Source organism: Odocoileus virginianus, chromosome 6 (assembly GCF_023699985.2).
Source record: "Odocoileus virginianus isolate 20LAN1187 ecotype Illinois chromosome 6, Ovbor_1.2, whole genome shotgun sequence".
Taxonomy (NCBI): domain Eukaryota; kingdom Metazoa; phylum Chordata; class Mammalia; order Artiodactyla; family Cervidae; genus Odocoileus; species Odocoileus virginianus.
The window spans coordinates 88,505,403-88,529,066 of record NC_069679.1 but is presented as its reverse complement, the minus strand read 5'-3'; the positions used below and the strand labels follow the sequence as shown (position 1 = coordinate 88,529,066).

General features: G+C 53.7%; 1 protein-coding gene across 4 annotated transcripts in view; it reads left to right on the top strand.

Moving 5' to 3' along the window:
• TTC7B (tetratricopeptide repeat domain 7B) overlaps positions 1 to 23,664 on the top strand; it is a 267,917-nt gene that overhangs the window by 20,982 nt on the left and 223,271 nt on the right. For all 4 annotated transcript variants that reach the window (XM_070469788.1, XM_070469789.1, XM_070469791.1 and 1 more), the window contains exons 2-3: positions 5,036 to 5,190; positions 10,943 to 11,111. In XM_070469788.1, the coding sequence (XP_070325889.1) occupies positions 5,036 to 5,190; positions 10,943 to 11,111 (324 nt within the window). The remainder of the gene's footprint in view (positions 1 to 5,035; positions 5,191 to 10,942; positions 11,112 to 23,664) is intronic.

The window sequence follows — 23,664 nt, the reverse complement described above, 5'->3', positions numbered from 1 at the left end:
GTTGGGACTTCCCTGGCAGTCCAGCGGTTGAGACTACATGCTTCCACTGCAGGAGCTGCCAGTTCGAACTCTGGTCAGGGAATTAAGATCCTGCAAGCTGCGTGGTCCAGCCAAAAAAAGAAAAAAAGATTAAATAAAAGAGATCCTTGACACCTTATAAAAATATCGGAGTCATGTTTTTTTCTTTAACATGTATTAGAGTTTTGAAAAATGAGGGCATGGCCCCCTGAAGTTCCTCCCAGTTTTTGACATGCAGTTTTTGCATTGTATTAGCTTATAATAGCCGCGTTCTGCCCTGTGATTCTCCCACGCCTTCACTATTTCTGTAGGTGGAAGCCCTGATGCTCACCCTCAGGCCTCTGCCTGCCCGTCCTTCGCCCCTGAGTCCGGGTTCTTTCTCATGAGGCTCACACTTCCTGGAGGAGGCGCCGCTGCTCCGTGTCTGGCTGCTGTTGGGCCGCTCTGCGCCCTGGCCCGCTCTCTGCCCCGCCCCGCTCTCTGCCCTGCCCCGCTCTCTGCCCTGGACCCCGCTCTGCGCCCCGGCCCCGCTCTGTGCCCCGGCCCCGCTCTGCGCCCCGGGCCCGCTCTCTGCCCTGGCCCCACTCTCTGCCCGGGTCCCGCTCTGCGCCCTGGGCACCGCTCTACGCCCCGGCCCCGCTCTGCGCCCGGGCCCTGTGTGCACACGGCCTCACATTCCTGGCGTTGTCGCAGCCCCAGGGCCTGGCTAGTGCCAGGCAATTCTTTCTCTTCTCAGACGCCTGGATAATACCGTGTTACTCAGCCCCGTTTGGTCTTGCTTGGCTCCTCCCAGGCCCCCAGTCTCCTCTCTATAATCAGCTCCTCAGTGCAAGACAGAGGCGCTGCTGAGAACTAGCAATTCAGCAGCTTCGGGTCACTGACCAGAGGACTTGGAAAGGCTCTCGTTACAGCTCGTAGACCTAATTCTCCAAATCTCAGCGGGTCCTCTGTGATATATATGTATCTATATTTTGGTTAATTTTTGTTGTTTTTCAGTTGCTAACTGGTGACAACTCTTTGCCACCCCATGGACTGTACCTACCAGGCTCCCCGGTCCTTCAGTGTCCCTGGGTGTGCTTAGATTCATGTCCATTGAGTCGGTGATGCCATTCCAACCATCTCATCCTTTCCTGCCCTCTTCTTCTTTTACCTGCAGTCTTTCCCAGCATCAGGGTCTTTTCCAATGAGTCAACTCTTTGCATCAAGGGGTCAAAGTACTGGAGCTTCAGCTTCAGCATCAGTCCTTCCAACTAATATTCAGGGCCGATTTCCTTTAGGATGGACTGGTTGGATCTCCTTGCAGTCCAAGGGACTCTCAAGAGTCTTCTCCAACACCACAGTTCAAAAGCATCAATTCTTTGGTGCTCAGCTTTCTTTATAGTCCAACTCTCACATCCATACATGACTACTGGAAAAACCATGGCCTTGACTAGACGGACCTTTGTTGGCAAAGTAATGTCTCTGCTTTTTAATACACTGTCTAGATTTGTCATAGCTTTCCTTCTAAGACGCAAGTGTCTTTTAATTTCATGGCTGCAGTTACCATCTGCAGTGATTTTGGAGCCCAAAAAAGTAAAGTCTTTCACTGCTTCCACCTTTTCCCCATCTATTTGCCTTGAAGTGATGGGACTGGATGCCATGATCTTAGTTTTCTGAATGTTGAGCTTTAAGCCAACTTTTTCACTCTCCTCTTTCACTTTCATCAAGAGGCTCTTTAGTTCCTCCTTGCTTTCTGCCATAAGGGTGGTGTCATCTGCATAACTGAGGTTATTGATATTTCTCCCAGCAGGCTTGATTCCAGCTTGTGGTTCATCCAGCCCAGCATTTTTCATGATGTACTCTGCATATAAGTTAAATAAGCAGGGTGACAATATACAGCCTTGACGTACTCCTTTCCAATGTGGACCTTGTTCCATGTCTGGTTCTTACTGATGTTTCTTGACCCACAATACAGGTTTCTCAGGAGACAGGTCATGTGGTCTGGTATTCCCGTTTCTTTCAGAATTTTCCACAGTTTATTCTGATCCACACAGTCAAAGGTTTTAGCATAGTCAATGAAGCAGAAATAAATGTTTTTCTGGAATTCCTTTGCTTTCTCTGTGATCCAACAAATGTTGGCAATTTGATCTCTGATTCCTCTGCCTTTTCTAAATCTAGCTTGTACATTTGGGAGTTCTTGGTTCACATATTGCTAAAGCCTGAATTGAAGGATTTTGAGCATGACCTTGCTAGCGTGTGAGATGAGCACAATTGTACAATAGTTTGCCTTTCTTTGGGATTGGAATGAAAACTGACCTTTTCCAGTTCTGCGGCCATTGCTGAGTTTTCCAAATTTGTTGGCATATTGAGCGGCAGCACTTTAATAGCACCATCTTTTAGGACTTTAGATAACTAAACTGAAATTCCATCACCTCCACTAACTTTGTTAGTTGTAATGCTTCCTGAGGCTCACTTGACTTCACACTCCAGGATGTCTGGTTCTAGGTGAGGGACCACACCATTGTGGTTATCGGGGTCATAAGACTGTTTTTGTATAGTTCTGTGTACTCTTGCCCCTTCTTCTCTTCTTACTTTCTGCTGCTTGTATTAGGTCCTTACCATTTCTGTGCTTGATCGAGCCCATCCTTGAATGAAATGTTCCCTTGGTATTTCTAATTTTCTTGAAGAGATCTTTAGTCTTTCACATTCTACTGTTTTCCTCTATTTCATTGCATTGTTCACCTAAGAAGGCTTTCTTACCTTTCTTTGTTATTCTCTGCATTCAGTGGGGTGTATCTTTCCTTTTTTCCTTTGCTTTTGCTCTTCTTTTCTTAGCTATTTATAAGGCCTCCTCAGATAACCACTTTGCCTTCTTGCATATCTTTTTCTTGAATGGTTTTGGTCTCTGCCTCTTGTACAAGGTTATGAACCTCTGTCCATAGTTCTTCAGGCTCTCTGTCTATCAGATTTAATCCCTTGAATCTATTCATCACCTCCACAAATCATAAGGGATTGGATTTAGGTCATACCTGAATGGCCTAATGGTTTTCCTACAGTCTTCAATTTAAGCCTGAATTTTGCAGTAAGGAGCTCATAATCTGAGCCACAGTCAGTTCCAGGTCTTGTTTTTGCTGACTGTACCGAGCTTCTCTATCTTCAGCTGCAAAGAATATAATCAATCTGATTTCAGTATTGACCATTTGGTGATGTCCATGTGTAGAGTCATCTTTTGTGTTGTTGGAAGAAGGTGTTTGCTCTGACCAGTGAGTTCTCTTGACAAAACTCTGTTAGCCTTTGCCCTTCTTCATTCTGAAGGCCAAACTTGCCTGTTGCTCCAGGTATCTCTTGACTTTCTACTTTTGCATTCCGGTTCCCTATGATGTAAAGAACATTTTTTTTTGGTGTTAGTTCTAGAAGGTCTTGTAGGTCTTCATAGAACTGATCAACTTCAGCTTCTTTGGCATTAGTGGTTGGGCCTTAGACTTGGATTACTGTGATGTTGAATGATGTGCCTTGGAAACAAACCAAGATCATCCTATCGTTTTTGAGATTGCACCCAAGTACTGCATTTCAGTGTTTGTTGTTGACTAAAAGGGCTACTGCATTTCTTCCAAGGGACTCTTGCCCAAGGTAGTAGATATAATGGTGATCTGAATTAAATTCGCCCATTCCTGTCCATTTTAGTTCACTTATTCCTAAGATATCTACGTTCACTCTTGTCATCTCCTGCTTGACCACGTCCAGTTTACCTTGATTCCTGGACCTAACATTTCAAGTTCCTATGCAATATTGCTCTTTGCATTGGACTTAAGTTTCACCACCAGACACATCCACAACTGTGCATCGTTTCTGCTGTGGCCAAGCCATTTCATTGTTTCTGAGACTTCTTTTCCACTCTTCCCCAGGAGCATATTGGACACCTTCTGACCTGGGGGGCTCATCTTCCGGGTGTCATATCTTTTTGCTTTTTCATACTGTTCATGAGGTTCTCGAGGCAGGAATGCTGGAGTAGTTTGCCATTCCCTCCTCCATGGACCACATTTTGTCAGAACTCTCCACTATGACCTGTCCATGTTGGGTAGTCCTGTATGGCATGGTTCATAGCTTCATGAGTTACATAAGCCCTTTTGCCACAACTAGGCTGTGATCCGTGAAAGAGAACTCCTGTCATGGGTTTGAGCTTGAGGCATATTTTCCTAGGCCTCTAAAAACTGCATTTATATTTTAATACAATTATGTTCTGTTCCATCACAGAAAAAAATAGACCGTGTTCAGGCTGGGGTATGAATTGTTCTGGGTGTTCTCAGAACAGTCTGGATGTGTGGATTCCAAAGAGCTGCTCTCACAGTGAGATTTTTATTTCAATTAACAAGCCAACAGCGACATTAACAAAGTTAGAAGTGTAAGTAATACAGTCTTGGAGGAGAACCTTCATACAAACATTCCCAGATATCATGTCCGTAGAGCTTTGACTTTTAGGCAGAAACAGACTGCATGTGTTCAGGTCATTTTCATAAAAACTTCTTTTAAGAATCTTGAGTACACAAGACATTCTACCAACTCCTGTCCACGTATAAGGCCATAGACCACAAAAGAGCTAGATTTCACTGCACTGTCTTTGGAAAATACAGAGCACTGGGTCTGTGTGTCTTGGAAGATCATATTGAATAAATCATAAGAGAACTTTATGTTTCCTACTGATCTTGAGGTCTGTCCATGTTAACGTGTATCTGTCTTTTGGTTGGATGGCATCACCGACTCAATGGATGTGAGTCTGAGCAACCTCCGGAAGGTGGTGAAGGACAGGGAAGCCTGGGGCGCTGCAGTCCATGGGGTCACAAAGAGTCAGACACGCCTGAGCGACTGAACAACAGCCAGGCTTTCTAGCGCAGTAAACATGGGACGAGGAATGAGAGCTTGCGCTGCCATCTCCTGGCACCTTCTCTCGAGTTAGGAGGACTAGCTGTGGACGGCCCCTGCGGCCCCCCGCGCGCAGACCGCCCTCGCCGCACTCACCCTCCCCCTGTGCTCCTCGCAGATGACATGGCGGAGCTCCTGCTCGGGGAGGCCAAGCTGGAGCAGTACCTGAAGGAGCAGCCCCTGCGGCAGGGCGCCAGCCCCCGAGGCCCCCGGCCCCAGCTGACGGAGGCCCGCAAGCATCTGACCGCCGCCCTGGACCGAGGGAACCTCAAGGTACGGGGCCTGGGGGCGAGGAGCTGGGGAGACGCCAGCTACACCGATTCCGGGGGCCTGTGGCCGGGGAGGGCGCCCGAGCCAGCTACCCTGAGTCCGGGGGGCCTGTGGCCAGGGAGGGCGCCCGAGCCAGTCCGGGGGGCCTGTGGCCGGGGAGGGCGCCCGAGCCAGCTACCCTGAGTCCGGGGGCCTGTGGCCAGGGAGGGCGCCCGAGCCAGTCCGGGGGGCCTGTGGCCGGGGAGGGCGCCCGAGCCAGCTACCCTGAGTCCGGGGGCCTGTGGCCAGGGAGGGCGCCCGAGCCAGTCCGGGGGGCCTGTGGCCGGGGAGGGCGCCCGAGCCAGCTACCCTGAGTCCGGGGGGCCTGTGGCCGGGGAGGGCGCCCGAGCCAGCTACCCTGAGTCCGGGGGGCCTGTGGCCGGGGAGGGCGCCCGAGCCAGCTACCCTGAGTCCGGGGGGCCTGTGGCCGGGGAGGGCGCCCGAGCCAGCTACCCTGAGTCCGGGGGGCCTGTGGCCGGGGAGGGCACCCGAGCCAGCTACCCTGAGTCCGGGGAGCCTGTGGCCGGGGAGGGCGCCGCCCCGCCCTGCTCCCCTTCTCAGGAGGGAACTCCGCGCGGGGCTTCTCTCCCAGGACAGCCTCTGAGGCCACGTTCTCCTGGACTGGCTCTGCTCTCCCCAGGGTCTGAGACAAAGCTGTCGGGTGTGGCCGGAGCTCAGCCTGGCTTCGTCCCACTGAGAGCGGAGGAGCTATGCCGGGGCCCCTTAGCGCACGATCCCCGCCCGAGGTCTGCAGCCGAGCTGTGGGGGCCCCGGGCGGGAGCCCCCTCTGCCCACCAGGGGCCCTAGTGCTTGAGGGGCTTCCCTGGGTTCACGGGCCCTGTTTCTGGGTCTCGTCTGCGTCGCCTCTCCCCGCCCTCTCACCAGGCTCTCCTGCTGGAAGCCTTTTGTCTCACCTCAGCCTGGCCCCCTTCCCCAGCCCAGCCTGCGGTGCGGTGAGCGTTTACACCTCTGACTTCTTTCCTTCTTCCTCCTCTCTCCTTGCACTTTCCTCAGACTTAGGGACACGTGTCTCCACGTCGGTTGTTCTTCCCGAAGGTGGTTCCAGTGACTGGTGGGTCTGGTTAGAGGGAATCGGAGCAGGCACTCTGGGGTCCTTCCAGCAGTGGGGGTGCGCCTGCTGCTGCGGGCGGGGTGGGGACCCCTGCTCCAGGCCGGGCCCCTGACTAGGTTCTGTCCCACTTCGAATTCCCCTCATGTCGTCTGGAAAAATTAACTTTTTGTTTCACCGGGTCCTCTTCATCCCTCTCAAGCCAGTGTGGTAGCAAGCATATTGAATTTCAACTTAGGTTTCTGAGTTTACTTTCCAGTGTGAAGTAATAAGCTATGTGATTCTGGGAAGCTGTTTAACCTCTCTGAGCTTCACATTTCTCTCCTGTAAGCCCACTTAGCTCAAGGTGTTTTGAGTTTCAGGGACAAATTCTTTCACAATTGAATAGCTCTAGATACATGTCAGTTTTTGCTATTTTCCTGATTCTGCCTATAGAATTTTTCTCCCATTGCCAAAAGCGGGGTTTCCCCAATGACTCAGCAGGTAAAGAATCTGCCTGCCATGCCGGAGACACAGAAAATGCAGGTTCCATCTCTGGGTCGGGAAGATTCCCCTGGAGCAGGAAACGGCAGCCCACTGCAGTATGCTGGATGGGAAAATCCCAGGGACAGCGGAAACCCTGCCAGGAAAATCCCACGGGCTACAGTCCAAGGGTCGCGAAGAGCCCGATGCGGCTGAGCGTGAGCAGGAAAGCCTTGTGCACATGCTCGAGTCGTCCTGCTTCTGCGTGGGCAGACCGCCCCACTCCCGCTGGCCCATGTGAACCTTGCCCTCCACTTGACCTTAAGGTCCAGGGCCTCCTGCCTGGGAGCTGGGCAAAGCCGGGTGCAGACACGCTGCTGCTCAGTCGCTCAGTCTTGTCCGCCTCTGCGGCCCCATGGACTGCAACACGCCAGGCCTCCCTGTCCTGCCCTAGCTTCCGGAGTTTGCCCACGTTCACGTCCACTGAATCAGTGATGCCATCCAGCGACCTCATAGGTGCCCACGAAACACAAGTGCACCAAGGCTGGAGAGACCACAGCAGGGGGCACTGTGGGGGCAAAGAGTCTGAATGGGCAGCCAGGGGCTGGCCTCTGGCTCAAGCTGAGGAAGTTGTGTTTGTCCCTGGCTGGGCGGTGGCCGTCTCCTCCTCCGCACTCACCCAGCAAGCCTCTCCAGGCCGCAGCTCCATGCTGTGCTCGATCACCGGGAATTTTCTTCAAGCTCCTGCATATTTGCCATCTGGCCTTCAAGTTTGTTATTATTAATGAAAAATTTTTTTCAGGTTTAATTTTTAAAACTTTTTTTTTGCAGTAGAATATAAATAACATGAAATTTACCATTATAACTGTTTCTTAGCATATAGTTCACTGGCTTCATTTTTCATTTTGCTAAAAGATTTTTTTTTTTTTTTGATGTGGACCACTTTTAAAGTCTTTATTGAATTTGTTACAATACTGTTTCCGTTTCATGTTTTGGTTTTTGGCCGCCAGGCATGTGGGTTCTTAGCTCCCCGACCAGGGATCGAACCTGCGCCCCCTACACTGGGGAGCAAAGTCTTAACCACTGGACCGCCAGGGATGTCCCAGTTCAGTGGTTTTAAGTGCGTTCATATTCTCATCACCACCACCCATCCTTGGAAGCTTTTCATCACCCGAAGCTGAAGCTCTGGACCCGGGAGACAGTAACTCCCCTCTCCTCCTCCTTCAGTTTGCTTTCCAGCCTGCGGTTCTCAGTTCCAGGGAGAGAGAGAGGGCACGGCAGAACCCCTGGGAAGCCTTTCCACCACACCCAGGGCTGCCCTGTCCCTCTCTCCTGCTGGAGAACCCCGCGGGGGATGCTTTTTTTCGTAGCTTTCTTCCTGTTTTCTCAAGTCTGCTTTGATTTCTTTCTATTTCCAAATAGAACTCTGATGCCGCGCATTGGTGTCACTCGCTTGGGCCACTCTTAAAACCCCTTTGCTCCCCTCAGTCTGTCTGCCCTGTGTCCTTTCCAGCTGCCCCTGTGCCCTTTCAAGGGCTGCCTGGAAGTCGACCACCTTGGCTTCGCCACACTCTGGCCAGTGACCTGTGTATCGCCCACCCCATCCCAGCCATAGATTATGGGATAGTGCCGCTTCGTGGTGTGCGTCCCTCAGCTGAAAACTTCAGCCTTGTGTGGCTGGGGTTCCAAGGAGGATGCCTAAGAGAGGGTGATAGATCTGTTCCCTTACATAGACGGCTGGGTCGCCTCTCCTCTCCCCAGGGATAAGTGGGGTGGGGAAGGGCCCAGGATGAGGCTGGCACACGTGTGGGCGGGGAAGCCAGTCTCTGATGGGGAGGAGGACAAGCCCGTCAGAGGACAGCTCGAACGTGCACCCTCCGGGAGGGACCCGCTCAGTCCCCATAACCAGCTGGAATGGCTCAGCGAGAAAAGCTTGTCCCTGGAAAGAAAGAAAGTCCAGTTCTTCACACCAGTTTAGAAAACCTCTCTCCTCAGGCTGTTTGGGCCACAGTCGGTGGCGCAGCCCCAGTGCTGTGGGCTCGACCCACCAGGACGTCCATGGAGCTGCCTTTGCTGAGACAGGTGCTTGCGTGCTTTGTTCATGACGCACTCCTTCCATCCTTGGCCCAGGCCTGAGGGGAGCCTGTTTTATAGCAGCTTTATTGAAACATAATTCACATGCCATAGAATCCTTGTTCAGATTTGACAGAGAAATCAGAAGCTTTAGAGACAAGCAAAAGTTAAGAGAATTGAGCACCACCAAACCAGCTTTACCACAAATGCTAAAGAAACCTCTAAGCAGGAGACACCAGAAAAGGAAAAGACCTACATAAACCTCCCCCCAAAATTAGGAAAATGGTAATAAGATCATACATATCAATAATTACCTTAAATATAAATGGATTAAAGGCGCAACCAAAAGACAGAGACTGGCTGGGTAGCTGAAAACATGTGCATGTAGGCACTTCCACTTACCACATCACTCTACTTAACATTTCAAACTATATGTAATTATTTTACATTGTTAGGTTAATCATGTTTGCATTATGGCTTGCAATTTTAATGATGCTTTTATTTCATTGTCTGGGTATTGATTGTGAAAACTTATAAGCATCTACTATTGCAAAAAAAATAAGGTATGCAATTTAATGGTTTTTAATATAGTCACTTAAAAAAAAAAAAATCCACCTGCATTGCAGGAGACCCTGGTTTGCCTCCTGGTCGGGAAGATCCCCTGGAGAAGGGAGAGGCTGCCCACTCCAGTATTCTTGGGCTTCCCTTGTGGCTCAGCTGGTGAAGAATCCGCCTGCAGTGAATGCGGGAGACCTGGGTTTGATCCCTGGGTTGGGAAGATCCCCTGGAGAAGGGAAAGGATACCCACTCCAGTCTTCTGGTCTGGAGAATTCCATGGACTGTATAGTCCATGGGGTCACAAAGGGTGGGACACGACTGACTTTCACTTCGCTTTCACAGTAGTCACAGAGCTGCGCAAATATTACGTCAATTCTAGAACACTTTGACCACCCCAGAAATGAGCCTGTAACCATCAGCAGTCACCGCCTATGCCCCGCCCTCCCAGCCCTAGGCGGCACGTGTCCGCTTTCAGCCTCCGGAGGCCTAACCACCCTGGCCGGTGTCTGCGGCCCGCGTGACGCGCCGCTTTTAAGGATGGCCTGTGCGGCGGCAGGCAGCAGTACTCCGGCCTGATGGTGGCGGAGGGATATTCCCGGGGGTGGGGGACCGTCGGTCGCTGGGCCGGGCGCGGGGAGACGTCAGTCGCTGGGCCGGGCGCGCCGTTCCCGCCCCGGGGCCCTGAGGACGGCCGCCGCTCCCGCCCCGGGGCCCTGTGGACGGCCGCCGTTCCCGCCCCGGGGCCCTGTGGACGGCCGCCGTTCCCGCCCCGGGGCCCTGTGGACGGCCGCCGTTCCCGCCCCGGGGCCCTGTGGACGGCCGCGCCGTTCCCGCCCCGGGGCCCTGTGGACGGCCGCCGTTCCCGCCCCGGGGCCCTGTGGACGGCCGCCGTTCCCGCCCCGGGGCCCTGAGGACGGCCGCGCCGTTCCCGCCCCGGGGCCCTGAGGACGGCCGCGCCGCTCCCGCCCCGGGGCCCTGTGGACGGCCGCCGTTCCCGCCCCGGGGCCCTGTGGACGGCCGCCGTTCCCGCCCCGGGGCCCTGAGGACGGCCGCGCCGTTCCCGCCCCGGGGCCCTGAGGACGGCCGCGCCGTTCCCGCCCCGGGGCCCTGAGGACGGCCGCGCCGTTCCCGCCCCGGGGCCCTGTGGACGGCCGCCGTTCCCGCCCCGGGGCCCTGTGGACGGCCGCGCCGTTCCCGCCCCGGGGCCCTGAGGACGGCCGCGCCGTTCCCTCCCCGGGGCCCTGTGGACGGCCGCGCCGTTCCCGCCCCGGGGCCCTGAGGACGGCCGCGCCGTTCCCTCCCCGGGGCCCTGTGGACGGCCGCCGTTCCCGCCCCGGGGCCCTCTGGACGGCCGCCGCTCCCGCCCCGGGGTCCTGAGGACGGCCGCCGTTCCCGCCCCGGGGCCCTGTGGACGGCCGCCGTTCCCGCCCCGGGGCCCTGTGGACGGCGCGGCCGGGAAGGCTCGCCCGCCGTGCGGGCCTGGAGCGCCGCCGGCCCGACGGGGTGTCAGGCGTGCATCTGAGGACAGTTTCTCTTCTCTCCTCTCCCCTCCAGTCAGAATTCCTTCAGGAGTCCAGTCTGGTCCTGGCCAAGCTGCACTACGTGGAAGGCGACTATGAAGGCGCGCTCAGCCTCTACGCCCGGGTGGGCCTGGAGGACTGGCCGCTGACGGGCGTGCCCCCCTACCGGCTGCGCATGGCCGCCGACGCCTACGCCACCCAAGGTGAGGCCGCGCCGCGCTCCGCGGCGGAGCCCCGGCGCCCGCTGCCCCAGCCTCGGGGCCTTCCTGGCGCGCACGGCTGACCCGTGCCCTCGGCGGCCGTCATCCCCGCCCGCTCCCGGCGAGGCGGCCGGGGTTGCCCCACCGCAGGCTCTGGGCCATTCTAAGCCCGGCGATGTGGTGTTCCCGCAGAACTGCAGCTCCTCCGCTGTCCGTGCAGGAGAAATGGTTCAGTCAAGTGTCCTGATAATTCAGGAAACCACCGTTCTTGGTGGCTCGGCTGGTAAAGAATCCGCCTGCAATGAATACAGGAGACCTGGGTTCGATCCCTGGGTTGGGAAGATCCCTGGAGGGGGAAAGGCTACCCTCTCCAGTGTTCTGGCCTGGAGAATTCCATGGACTAAACAGTCCATGGGGTCGCAAAGAGTCGCAAAGAGCGACTTCACTTCACAGCATATAAACAGGGTTTCCCCACTAACTCAGCAGTAAAGAATTCACCTGCCAAGAGGGAGACCCAGATTCAATCCCTCATTGTAAAGATCCCCTGGAAGAGGGCACGGCAACCCACTCCAGTATTCTTGCCTGGAGAATCCCCATGGACAGAGGAGCCTGGTGGGCTACAGTCCATGGGGTCGCAAAGAGACAGGACTGAAGCGACAGCATGCACACACAGTATGTATACAGGCATCCTTGTCAGATGGCCAGTTGACATGTGGCTGATTTTCATTGGTTGACCACATTTTTATTTATTAAGACCACCTCGGCACCCCAGGTGATGATAGTGGTAAAGAACCCACCTGCCAACGCAGGAGACGTAAAAGACGCAGCTTTGATCCCTGGGCCAGGAAGATCCCCTGGAGGAGGGCATGGCAGCCTACTCCAGTGTGTTTGCCTGGAGAATCCCGCGGACAGAGGAACCTGGGGGCCCCATAGGGTCACAAAGCATCAGACACGACTGAGTGACGCGGCATGCTGGGTTAATTAGGGCTCAGGGGTTGGGGTTTGCCTGGGGGCTTAGCGGCCCAGGGCACGGAAGGGGGAAGCGCTGTCGTGTTTGCACTGAGGACTCTATAATCTAATCTGAGGGAGCTCAGTCCCATGGGGAAGAGAATGACAAGAAGGCAGGACATGCACACTATCTGACCTTTACAAGTTGTCACTTCCCCATCTGTCAGATGGGTGCAATCACAACCACTTCATAGAGTTCTGAGCACAAAGTCACATAATATATGTAAAGCACTTACTAAATTATATTTTGAAATGTTAGCCCCAAACAAAACAGCAAATGGGAAAAGCCAGGCCTGGGTAACAGCTTTCCAAAGGAGAGATGACTGTGGGCCAGTGGGGCCAGGAAGGCTTCCTGGAGGAAGAGGGGCACTTAGTGGACCTCTTAAGGCCTTGGTAAGGAGACCCTCTGGAGCTCTCCTCCCCTTCCTGCCACACCGTGGCCACACAGAGGCCCAGGTCGCAGGCGGCCTCCCCCTCTGGAACAGCAGTGAGCTGGCCACTCACGTGCAGCCGCAGTCCGCCTGGGTGCCCCATGCTGAACAAGACCCAGCCGCAGCATGCCTGCTTGAGAGCTCTGGGCCCGGGCGGCATATTCACCTGGTTCCCCGGGAGCCTTGCTCCAGGACGTCCAGGACGTTCAGGTCCTTCTGATTAATCTCCGAGTCCCCGTGGGCCGTCACTCCGACAGGGCACTGGGGCTGATGGTCCTGCGAGGCTGTCTCAGCGGTTCTGAGGGTCTGTGCCACACGGCCGCCCTCCTCTGCCTGGAGCTCACCCGGCACCTCACACGCCCCGGGCTGTGGGAGGTGTGTGTGTGTGTGTGTGTGTGTGTGTGTGAGTGTGAGATCTGGGGCCCGGCACCTCACGCCCCAGGCTGTGGGAGGTGTGTGTGTGTGTGTGTGTGTGTGTGTGTGTGTGTGTGTGAGGTGTGTGTGTGTGTGTGTGAGGTGTGTGTGTGTGTGAGGTGTGTGTGTGTGTGTGTGTGGTGTGTGTGTGTGTGTGTGAGATCTGTGTGTGTGTGTGTGTGTGTGAGTGTGAGATCTGGGGCCCGGCACCTCACGCCCCAGGCTGTGGGAGGGGTGTGTGTGTGTGTGTGTGTGTGTGTGAGATCTGGGCCAGGGTCAGGACTCTGCAGCAAGAGCAAGGCGTCACCTGGCGGTTCCCAGTCACCTGGCTGGGGCCTGGGGGCTTGCACCCAGGGGCTGGTTTACCCGCTGGGGATGGCGGGGCTCTGAGGGGTGCTTTAGCACCCAAAGCTCGGGTCCAGAATTGGGCTCTGCCTCAGCCTGGTGGGGCAGACTGTGCTACAAGCTTAGACTCATGGCTGCTACCCAAGTGGGCAAGGAGGGCTCCGGCTCGAGACTGGCCCTGGGTGGTGTGTGACGGCAGTGACCCAGCACGACTCCAGGGACACGCCGGCCGGCTCGCAGGAGGAGGGAGCGCTGTCCCTCCTTCACCAGGGTAGGCCCAGGCGGGAGTCCCGGGCAGGGGCCCCTCAGGTGGGTGGGCACCAGCCCACAGCCCTCCCTCTGCTGCCTGCAGGCTGCCGTCCGCATGGACTGAGCTGCATGCTTTCACAGGTCACCTCCACTCTTCCAGGGGCCCCTGAGGTCTGACCCGGCCCGGGGCCTCAGCCAGAGCCGGGAACATCCGTGAATGTCCACATCTGCTGGGGCAGCTGCGGCCGGGACAGTTTCCCTTGACTGGGTAACGTTAGCCTCGGCTCATGGGGAATCGGGAAACCAACACTGTGCAGTTACAAGCACCTCCTCTGGGAGGTGAGTTAATCCTCCAAACCCCTAAGTTACAGACGAAGGAGACGCGATGGGGTGAGGTCACTAGGGATGATGTTGGTGCCGACTGTGTGCCAGGCGCCGTGGGCATTATTTGGGCGTCTCGGCCAAGCCTCACCACCACCCTGTGAGATGGATGCGACTCTTCTCTCATTTCACAGATGAGCACGCTGAGGCCCAGGGAGGCTGGATACGCTGCCTGGGGCCCTACAGCCGGACTCAGCCTCGGGCCCCTGCTCCCCTGCTGAGAGTCGGGAGGGGGGTCAGACTGCAGGGTGCTCCGTTCCAGAGTCCATGTTCTCAACCACCGTGTTCTGCTGGCGTGTGGGTGGGAGTGTGCTCGGGCCAGTGAGGTTTCCGTAGGCAGAAAGCGTGCAGGTCCCTGGAGACCCCCCTGGTTTGCACCCACACCCCTCCTCCTGGGCCCCCTTCTTGTGATCCCCCAGCAGCTGCTCACCCTGTCCCAGGCTCCTGCCTGCAGGCCCCAGCCCACAGGCTCACCCTTCCCGTCTTCTCTGAGGCCCCCCCGGCACTCACCCATTCAGAGTCCAGCACATTTGACAGTATCACAGCACAGGAGGTTAGAATCACCTGAACGTCATGTTGGAACCAGCTGTGCTGTTATCAGACCCTCCCGCCAGTCTGTGAATTCCACTCGAGGAAGAGGTGTTTTGCTTGAGTGCCATCCTCAGAACCTAGGTGTCTGGTGCGTAGTGCTGTTGAGCATGTGTTACTTGCTCAGTCATGTCCAGCTCTTTGTAACCCATGGACCATCCTGGTGGCACAGACCACCCATCAGGCTCCTCTGTCCATGGGATTCTCCAGGCAAGAACGCTGGAGTGAATAGTCATTCCCTTCTCCAGGGAATCTTCCCCAGCTGGGGACTGAACCCACATCTCCTGCATTGCAGGCAGATTCTTTACCATCTCAGCCACCAGGGAATACCCTGGTGCATAGCTGATGCTCATTTATTGATTGGAACTGATGGAAGTTCCCTTGCTTAGATTTCTACTGGGCAGGATGCCCATCCTGTAATTTAGGTGATTCTGGGCGCCTCTGCTCCTAGCTGTGATGGTCAGATGCGTTTTCTTTGCCCAGTGCTGACAGTGAGCACATCTCGTTCATTCAGACTCAGTCGCTCCCCGTCATGAGGAATGCCGGTAAGGGCATGCCGGCATCGCGTGTGACAGAGCCTGGCATGGGTCCTTCCCCAAAGGTTATGCGGTTCACTTCATTTCCATTATCAGGGAGCCTCCACGTGGATCTCAGCTCCCCTCCAGCCCCCCAGCTCCTTCCCCCTTTCTCTTAAGCCTCAGAAGACAAACGGAGAATGAGAATAAGAGACAAGCAGGAACGCTTCTGCTTCTGGGAGAAGTGGGTTAATCAAGTGAGGGGAGGTCCTTGCTCTGAGCACAGACAGGTACCACGTGAGATCTCCAAGACGCGGAGTGGCCACAGACGCTCTTCCCCCCGGCGGGCAGGCTGGGGACAGTGAGCACGTGTTCTGTTTTGGGACTTCGATCTGCTGGACACCGGCTAACTTTCTCCAGCTAGGACGGCGGGGGCTGTAAGTGGCTTGTCCTCCGAGAGATGGCCTCTATCAATAGCCGAGGCCCGTGCCCTGCCGCAGTAGGGAGCACTGGTGCACGGCCTGGGGAGGGAAGGCCCTTAGCCCTGCGGGGAGCGCCTGCGCCAGGCTGGCGGGCGGCTGTTCCGCCCCGCTCCGCTGGGGCGCATCCTCGTCTGTCTGACTGACACCCAGCGGGGCTGCGGCCCGTGGCAGCCCTGGAACTCGGAAAGGAGAGCCGTCTGGGTGAGCAGGTGACACACGTCAGCCTGCCAGCGAGAAGCTCCCCCAGAGCCACAGCCGCCAGGCGCTTGGGGGAAAGGAGAGACCGGGGACACGAGGCCTCTCGTTGGGCGTGTCCGTCAGAGCTCCGTCTCTGACCCAGGCAGGACCTTCAGGGGGGTGCAGACAGGAGCCTGTGCCCAGTGAACAAAAGGGGGCGCACAGGCCCGAGGCTGGGCACCGGCGCCCCGCGGAGGGAGACCGGAGCCTGGAAACTGCCACGTGGGGTTCAACTTCTTTTCAGATAGCCTGGTACCAAAGCAGAGGACTGACCCCGAGATACAAATGGGCCTTCGCAGCCGTCTCATACGCACGTCTTGCTTTCCACTGGGGGAGACCGTGCCAGAGGGCAAGGGACGCCCTCGCCCGCTGGCTCACAGGCAGGGCCAAGAAGGCGAGATATTTCTTGGTAGGAAACTTGTCGGGCTGTGTGATGTCTGTGGCCAGGTGGTGGTGGTGGTTTAGTCACTCAGTCGTGTCCGACTCTTCGTGGGATTCTCCAGGCCGGAACGCTGGAGTGGCTTGCCATTTCCTTCTCCAGGGGATCTTCCCGCTGGGATAGAACCTGGGTCTCCTGCGTTGCCAGGCGGATTCTTTATCCCTGAGCCACCGGTGCCGAGGTGGAGAATGTGGTTACAGTGCTGGGAGCCGTGTGGGGCCTCCTCGGCCTGCTTTATGCCTCCTTTGTTCCTGGGTTTGGAATTGCTCCTCTGACACGCGGGCTCAGAGTTTGGGGTTTTGGAGGCAGACTTTCCAGGTTTGGTCTCTAGCTTTGTCACGTACTAGCTTTAGGTTCTTATGCAAATTACTTTCACCTCACTGGGGCTCTTTTGTTTTTTTTCATCATAAAATGGAGGTGATAATGGTTTCTGCACTACAGGGTTGTTGTAGGGAATGAGTGAACATATGTAAAGCACTCAGCACCAGGCCTGGCAGATTAACAAAGTTAGCGATTTTTGTTCTTATGTAACCCCTTAGTTTAAACCCACATGGACAGATCTCCCTGGCAGCCTCCGGGAACCTCCAGCTGTGGGAAGAGGGGAGAGGCGCTGTAGGGTATCTGCTTTGTGTGGCCGAGGGTTTGGCTGACGATGTGGGAGAGCAAGCGAGGCTGGAGGCCTGGAGCAATGCTCAGGGAGGCGAAGCTGCTGGTGGCCTCTGGGGGCGGCGGGTGCCAGGGGCCTGGGACGGGGGGAGCGGGCACCTAACGGGATTGCTTGCTGGTGGGGCCAAGACAGAGTTCATCCCGCCTGTCTCCAGTCTCGCCCAGGGCTGACCCGGAAGGTTGGAGGTCTTTAGAGCTGCACCCACATTCATGGTTTTATCACAAGAGGCCATTCACGTGGGGATGGAGTGTTTGATCCAAGCAGCCTTCCTTTAAGAGCCAAGAACAATTCACTGCATTCCCAGATAGCGGTCTTCAGAAGGGACATGCTGAACACGTTGGCTGAAAAGAATCAGCAGAGGAGGAGAAACTCTCCGCTGGGCCCCAGGGAGGAGGGCGTGTCCCTTCCCACCAGACCTCCCTTCCTGGGCGGAGGCCTCACCGTCTCCAGACTCTGCAGACCTCGTGGGCCTCTTACTTCACAGAAGTGCAGGTGTGATGAGCACAGCTTTGTGGAGGTGGGAACAGAATTATAGACCAGCCTCCCCTTGGAAAAACCCGGATGCTGGGGAAGACTGAAGGCAAAAGGAGAAGGAGGCGGCAGAGGATGAGATGGTTCGATGGCACCACCGACTCAGCGGACATGAATCTGAGCAAACCTCGGGAGATGATGAAGGACGGGGAAGCCTGGCATTCCCTAGTCCACGGGGTCACAAAGTGTCGGACACAACTTAGTGACTGAACACCACCACCTCCCCCTCGGGAACGTTACCCCTTCCTCACATGAGACTGGCCCACTGTGTGCTGAGCATCCCATCCTGGGGTGCAGTGTCAAGACGGAAGAAGATGCTTGCCTGTCGGGGGCAGCGCCCCAAGGCCGTCAACACAAACCTTTAAACTTGGAAAGTCACTCAGTCATGTCCGACTCCTTGTGACCCCAGGGACTGTAGCCCACCAGGCTCCCCCGTCCATGGGATTCTCCAGGCAGGAATACTGGAGTGGGCTGTCATTCCCTCCTCCAGGGGATCTTCCCCACCCAGGGATTGAATCCAGGTCTCCTGCATTGCAGGCGGACTCTACTGTCGGAGCCACCCGCAAAGAGATGGGACAGCTGCTGGGACAGGTGGTCAGGAGGGGCTGGCCACTCCCTCTGTCCGCCCAGCCCGCCGCTCAGCAGGCGCAGTGAGTGAGCGAGCGTGCTGTGCTCACAGAGAGGATGGGGGCAGAAGTGCCGACCCGAGTCAGCAGCTACCACATCCCAGAAGGCCAGAGCCGCGCCGCGGACACGTGCAGACGGTGAACCCAGGCCTCACACTGCCGTGAAGTTCTGCCAGGAGCCGCAGGGCAGGGCCTTCCAGCTGCGGGTGAAAGGAGACCACCTCAGTCTGACGGTGGCGGCAGCTGGCCTCGGGGGTCGAAGCCAGGGCTGCCTTCTCTGCACTTCCCAGCAGGTCTTGCCCCGCGCTGTTTCCCTTCTCAGGCTCCAGACTCTGCTTCTCTTGGGCGGAAGTCTCAGAAATCTCAGCCAGGTCTCACCGGGTCCCGGAGGCTCTGCCTGGCTCGCCCGTGCACCCTCGATGCCGTTCTGGTGGCCAGTGGGTACCCTGCAGCCAGCTCAGGACCCGCAGGAAGGCGTGATGAGGAGGGTGGGCCCTGCAGGGCACTGGGGGGAGGTGCCCCCAGGCGGCACAGCAGTGGCCCCTCTGAGGATGAGCCTCTTTCTCATCAGAGCCCGGGTTCCGTATGCCTTTCTCTCCTGGAGGCGACCCCTACAGGGGAAGAGGGGAAGCCACATCTGGGGAGGAGCCCGGTGTCACGGGCTCCCAGGGGGTTCGATGGTAGATAATCCGCCTACAGTGTGGGAGACCTGGGTTCCGTCCCTGGGTCGGGAAGATCCCCTGGAGGAGGGCATGGCAACCTCCCCCAGTACTGTTGCCTGGAGACGGGGTCGCAAAGAGTCGGACGCGACTCAGTGACTTATTACTTTGCAGGCGACTGCTCTGTGACAGCCACCGTGACTGGAGGTGGCTTTGGGACCAGACCACACAGGCAGCCTCCAGGGATGATGGGGGGCCCAGAAGGGAAGAAGGACGTGACTGCCAGAGCCCCATTATTCCTGTATCTCGAGACCTTTCTCACAGCCGCAGCCATCTCAGACTTCTGCCGCCTTGAGAGGTGGGGGTTCCTGTTGGTTAGCGTTTACTGAGCCCTCCCAGAGCCTGCAGTAGTCTCACCTGAGAATCCCATGGACAGAGGACCTGGCGGGCTGCAGCCCATGGGGTCGTGAAGAGTCGGACACGACTGAGCGACTCACCTTCACTTTCGCGAGCCAGGCGAGCTGTCTGCAGCTTCCCGCTCGAGGGCGCTGCATCCTGAGACCAGCCCTGAGCTGCAGGGGTGGTGTTCTCTGCAGAGAGGGCTGGAAGCGTGCGTTTCAGAGGGGAGGTGGCATTCAAACCCAGGCCCCGGACTCCGGAATCCAGACTGTGCTCTCTCGAGCTGCCCTGCAGCTGGATTAGGGATGTCACTGGGGGAACTGTGGTGTCAGACACCTGCTCACCCGTGATGCTGCTCTGCAGTTCTTCAGCAATTTAATCAAAGTCCCACTTTCCTTATCTACACAAGGGAAGTAGTGGTACTCTGACACGAATCCTGAGAAGAACGAATGAGACACAGTGAGGAAAGGCTCTGACATATACAGACCTGAGTCAGCAGAAGGTCTGACCCCAGGTATCCTGCGATGGGCTCGGCCCTGCCTGTCACAGCGGTGATGCTTCTGTCTTGAGGCTGACCTTCTGCCTCTTCCCCAGGGTTTCACTTTATTATTCCTCTTAGTACAGACAAGACACATGTGCATTATATAAAAATAAATACAGACCAGTCAAAAGAACGTTAAAGTACCCATCACCCCGTCCCCCCAGAGCCAACCTTTGCAGACATTTGAGTGTTTCCTTCCAGATCGTCTCCACAGACATCATGTGTGTAGCATTTTTTTTCTTTTATAAAATAGATTTTATCACATATACTGCTTCGTGACCTGCTTTTGCTGTGACAGCAGATACATTTCTGCAGTGTCTTAGCGGCTGTACCGCATTTCGTTCTATGGATAAGCTATAATATGTTTAGCTGAAAAGGCCTCTATTTTTGGCCGCGTGGGCTGTTTTCAGCTTTTCTCGGCTACATGCAGGGCTGTGATGAACGCCCTCCCAGCTTGGTCGCTGTGCTCGCTCTTAACTGTGTCCCTGGGAGAGGTTTCTAGAAGTGGGGTTTCTGGGTCAGGAGAGGGGTATTTCCAGACTGTCCTGCAGAACAGCTGTACCCGTGTGCTTTCTACCTGTGCTGTGTGGGGCCAGCTGCCTTTCATTCCACCCTTTGATCTGAAAACGAACATTTATTTTTCGGTTGTGTCGGGTATAGGCTATTTGGAAAATTAAGGGAAAATGTAAAGCAGAAAATAAAACCAGTCATCCTACTGCTGCTTGAGTTAGTTAATAACGATGTATTTTTAAGAGATATATAGACATATTTATATCCATCTTTAAATAAATATGATTTATGTGCTGTGCTGTGCTAAGTCGCTTCAGTCATGTCTGACTCTGTGACGCTATGGACTGTAGCCTGCCAGGCTCCTCTGTCCATGGGATTCTTCAGGCAAGAATACTGGAGTGGGGTGCTATGTATGCCCTCTTCCAGGAAATCTTCCCGACCCAGGGATTGAAGCCACATCTCTTAGGTCTCCTTCATTGAGAGGCAGGTTCTTTACCAGTAGTGCAATCTAGGAAGCCCATAAAATTTATAAATATATTTTGTACACAGTTAGGATTGTGCTATATACACTATTTTATATTCTACTTTTTTCACTGTATGTATATATGTGTGTACATGACAGTTATTTTTCCATGTCATTAAATATTTTTGGAGATGGTTTTTAAAGGCTGCACAGTGGTATGTATGCCTTATGCGTATTTTTGAACCAACCGCCTGTGGAGCATCTGGGTTGTTTCAGTTTTTATATTACAAATATGCTCCACAGCTTTCTAGAAAAATAACTTTATTGAGATATAATTTACATCCCATGAAGTACAACCTTTTATAGTGTGCAGTTCAGTAGTTCAGAGTTGTGTAACCATCACCACAGTCAACTTGAGAACATTTTCATCACCGCAGAAGAAATCCCTGCTCAGAAACAGTCACCTCCGTCGCCTGATTAATCACCGCCCCCCGGGCATGTGCTGTGCTTGCTCAGTCGTGCCCGACTCTCTGTGACCCCGTGGACTGTAGCCCACCAGGCTCCTCTGTCCACTCGGGGCAAGAAGACTGGAGTGGGTTGCCATGCCCTCCTCCAGGGGATCTTCCCAACCCATGGATTGAACTGTGGTCTCCCGCATTGCAGGCAGATTCTTAACCACCTAGCCACCAGGGAAGCTCAAGAATAGTGGAATGGGCAGCCTATCCCTTCTCCATGGGATCTTTCTGACCTAGAAATCGAACCAGGGTCTCCGGCATTGCAGGTGGATTCTTTACCAGCTGAGCTACCAGGGAACCCCCCCGCCCACCAGGTGTAGTCAGTCACTAGGCTGCTTTTTCCTCTGTTGATTTGCGTATTCTAGATATTTTAGATAAATGGAACGTCGTAACATGTGATGTTTTATGTCTGGCTTCTTTCACTTGGCGTTCTCACATGTTACAGCATGTGTCATTCCTTTTTATGGCCGAATAACACTCCATTGTATAAATATGCCACATTTACATTTGTTAATCCATGCAGAGTTGATGGACGTGAGGTTGTTCCTACTTTCTAGCTGTTATCAGTAATGCTGCTGTGAACATTTGTGCACCAAATCTGGGGTAGACGCATGTGTTCCTTGCTCTTGGGTGTATACTTAGAGTGAAATCACTGGCTCATATGATAACCCTGTATTTAACTTTTCTGAGGAACTGCAAACTATTTTCCAAAGAGAGCTCTGTTACTCTGCAAGGTGCTAGTTTCTCCACGTCCTTGTCAACACTTTATCTGCTCTTTTGATTACAGTGGTTCTAGTGGGTAGGTGAAGTGGTATCTCATTGCAGTTTTTGTTTCCCTAACGACTAATGATGTTGAATAATTTTCTTGTTCCTTTCGGCCATTTCTGTATCTTTTTTGGAAAAATATCTTTTTAGATCCTGTGTCCATCTTAAAAGTGGGTAACTTTTTAAAAATTATAATTATTGAGTTATAATAGCTCTTTGTATAGTCTAGATACAAGTCCCTGTATATCTACATGGTTTTAATATGTTTTCTCCCATTCTGTAGGTTATCTGTTTACCTTCTTGATGGTGTCCTTTGAAATGTAAAAGTTTAAGTTTTGACTCATTTTAGTTTCTCTATTTTTTTCTCTTTTGCCTCTTTTGTGCTTTGGTATCTAAGAAACTGTTGACTAATCAGTGTCACAAAATTTTTTAAAAAATTTAAAAAGAGTTTTATAGTTTTAACTCTTACATCTAGGTCTGTGCTCTACTTTGAGTTAATTTTTGTATATAGTGTGAGGTAGGGGCCCTACTTCATTCTTTTCTCTGTGGTTATTCTAGCATCATATTGAGACTATTTTTTCCCCCATTGCATTGTTTTGATGTCTTTGTTGAATGCAATTGAATATAAATGTCAAGGTTTATTTCTGGATTCTCAATCCATTGCACTGGTCTGTATGTCTACATTTATGCCAGTACTGCCCTGTCTTTATATGTAGCTCTGTAGTAAGTTTTAAGATTGGGAAGTATGAGTCCTCCAACTTTGTTATTCTTCCCACGGTTGTTTTGGCTTTTCTGGGTCCCTTATGTTTCCATATAAATTTTAGACTCAAATAGTCAGTTACTGTGGGGAAAAAAAGCTTGCTGGGAATTTGATAAAGATTATGTTGATTCTGTAGATCTATTTGAGGAGTATTGCGATCTTAACAATATTAGGTCTTCCAATCCATGAACATGGAATGTCATCTTTAATTTCTTTTAAAATGTTTTTTTAGTTTTTGGTGTACAAGCCTCACATTCCTTTTTTAAAATTTATTCCCAAGTCTTATTCTTTTTGATGCTATCATAAGTGGAATTGTTTTCTTAGTTTAAGTTTCAGAATGTTCACCGCTAATGTATAGAATACACAACTGACTCTTGTATATTGATCTTTTATTCTATAACCTACTGTACTCATTTATTAGCTCATAATTTTTATGGATTCTTTAGGCTTTTCCATAAACGTGTCATATGTAAATAGGGTAGTTTTACTTCTTCCTTCCCAATCTGAATGCCTTTTATTTATTTCTTATTGCCAAACTGCATGAGCTGGAACCTCTAGTACAGTGTTGAATAGACGTAACTAGAGCAGAGATCTTTGTCACAGGGTGACAAAACTTACTTTCAGTCTTCACAAGTAAGTACTATGTTAGCTGTGGGTTTTTCATAAATGGTCTTTATCAGGTTGAAGAACTATTTCCAGTCTGTGGAGTGTCTTTATTATAAAAGGGTGTTAGATTTTGTCAGAGGCTTTTCTCCTGAAGTAACTGTGATCTTTTGTGCCTTATTCTTCTATCGCGCCGGGTGCTCACTCGGTCGTGTCCGACTCTGATCTACAGCCCGCCAGACTCCTCCGTCCACGGGATTTTTCAGGCAAGAATACTGGAGTGGGTTGACATTTTCCTACTCCAGGGAATCTTCCAGACCCAGAGATCGAATGTGCGTCTCCTGCACTGCAGGCGGATCTTTACTTGATGAACCATCAGGGAATCCCCACTCTTCTATTAGGCTGGATTATATTGATTGACTTTCGTA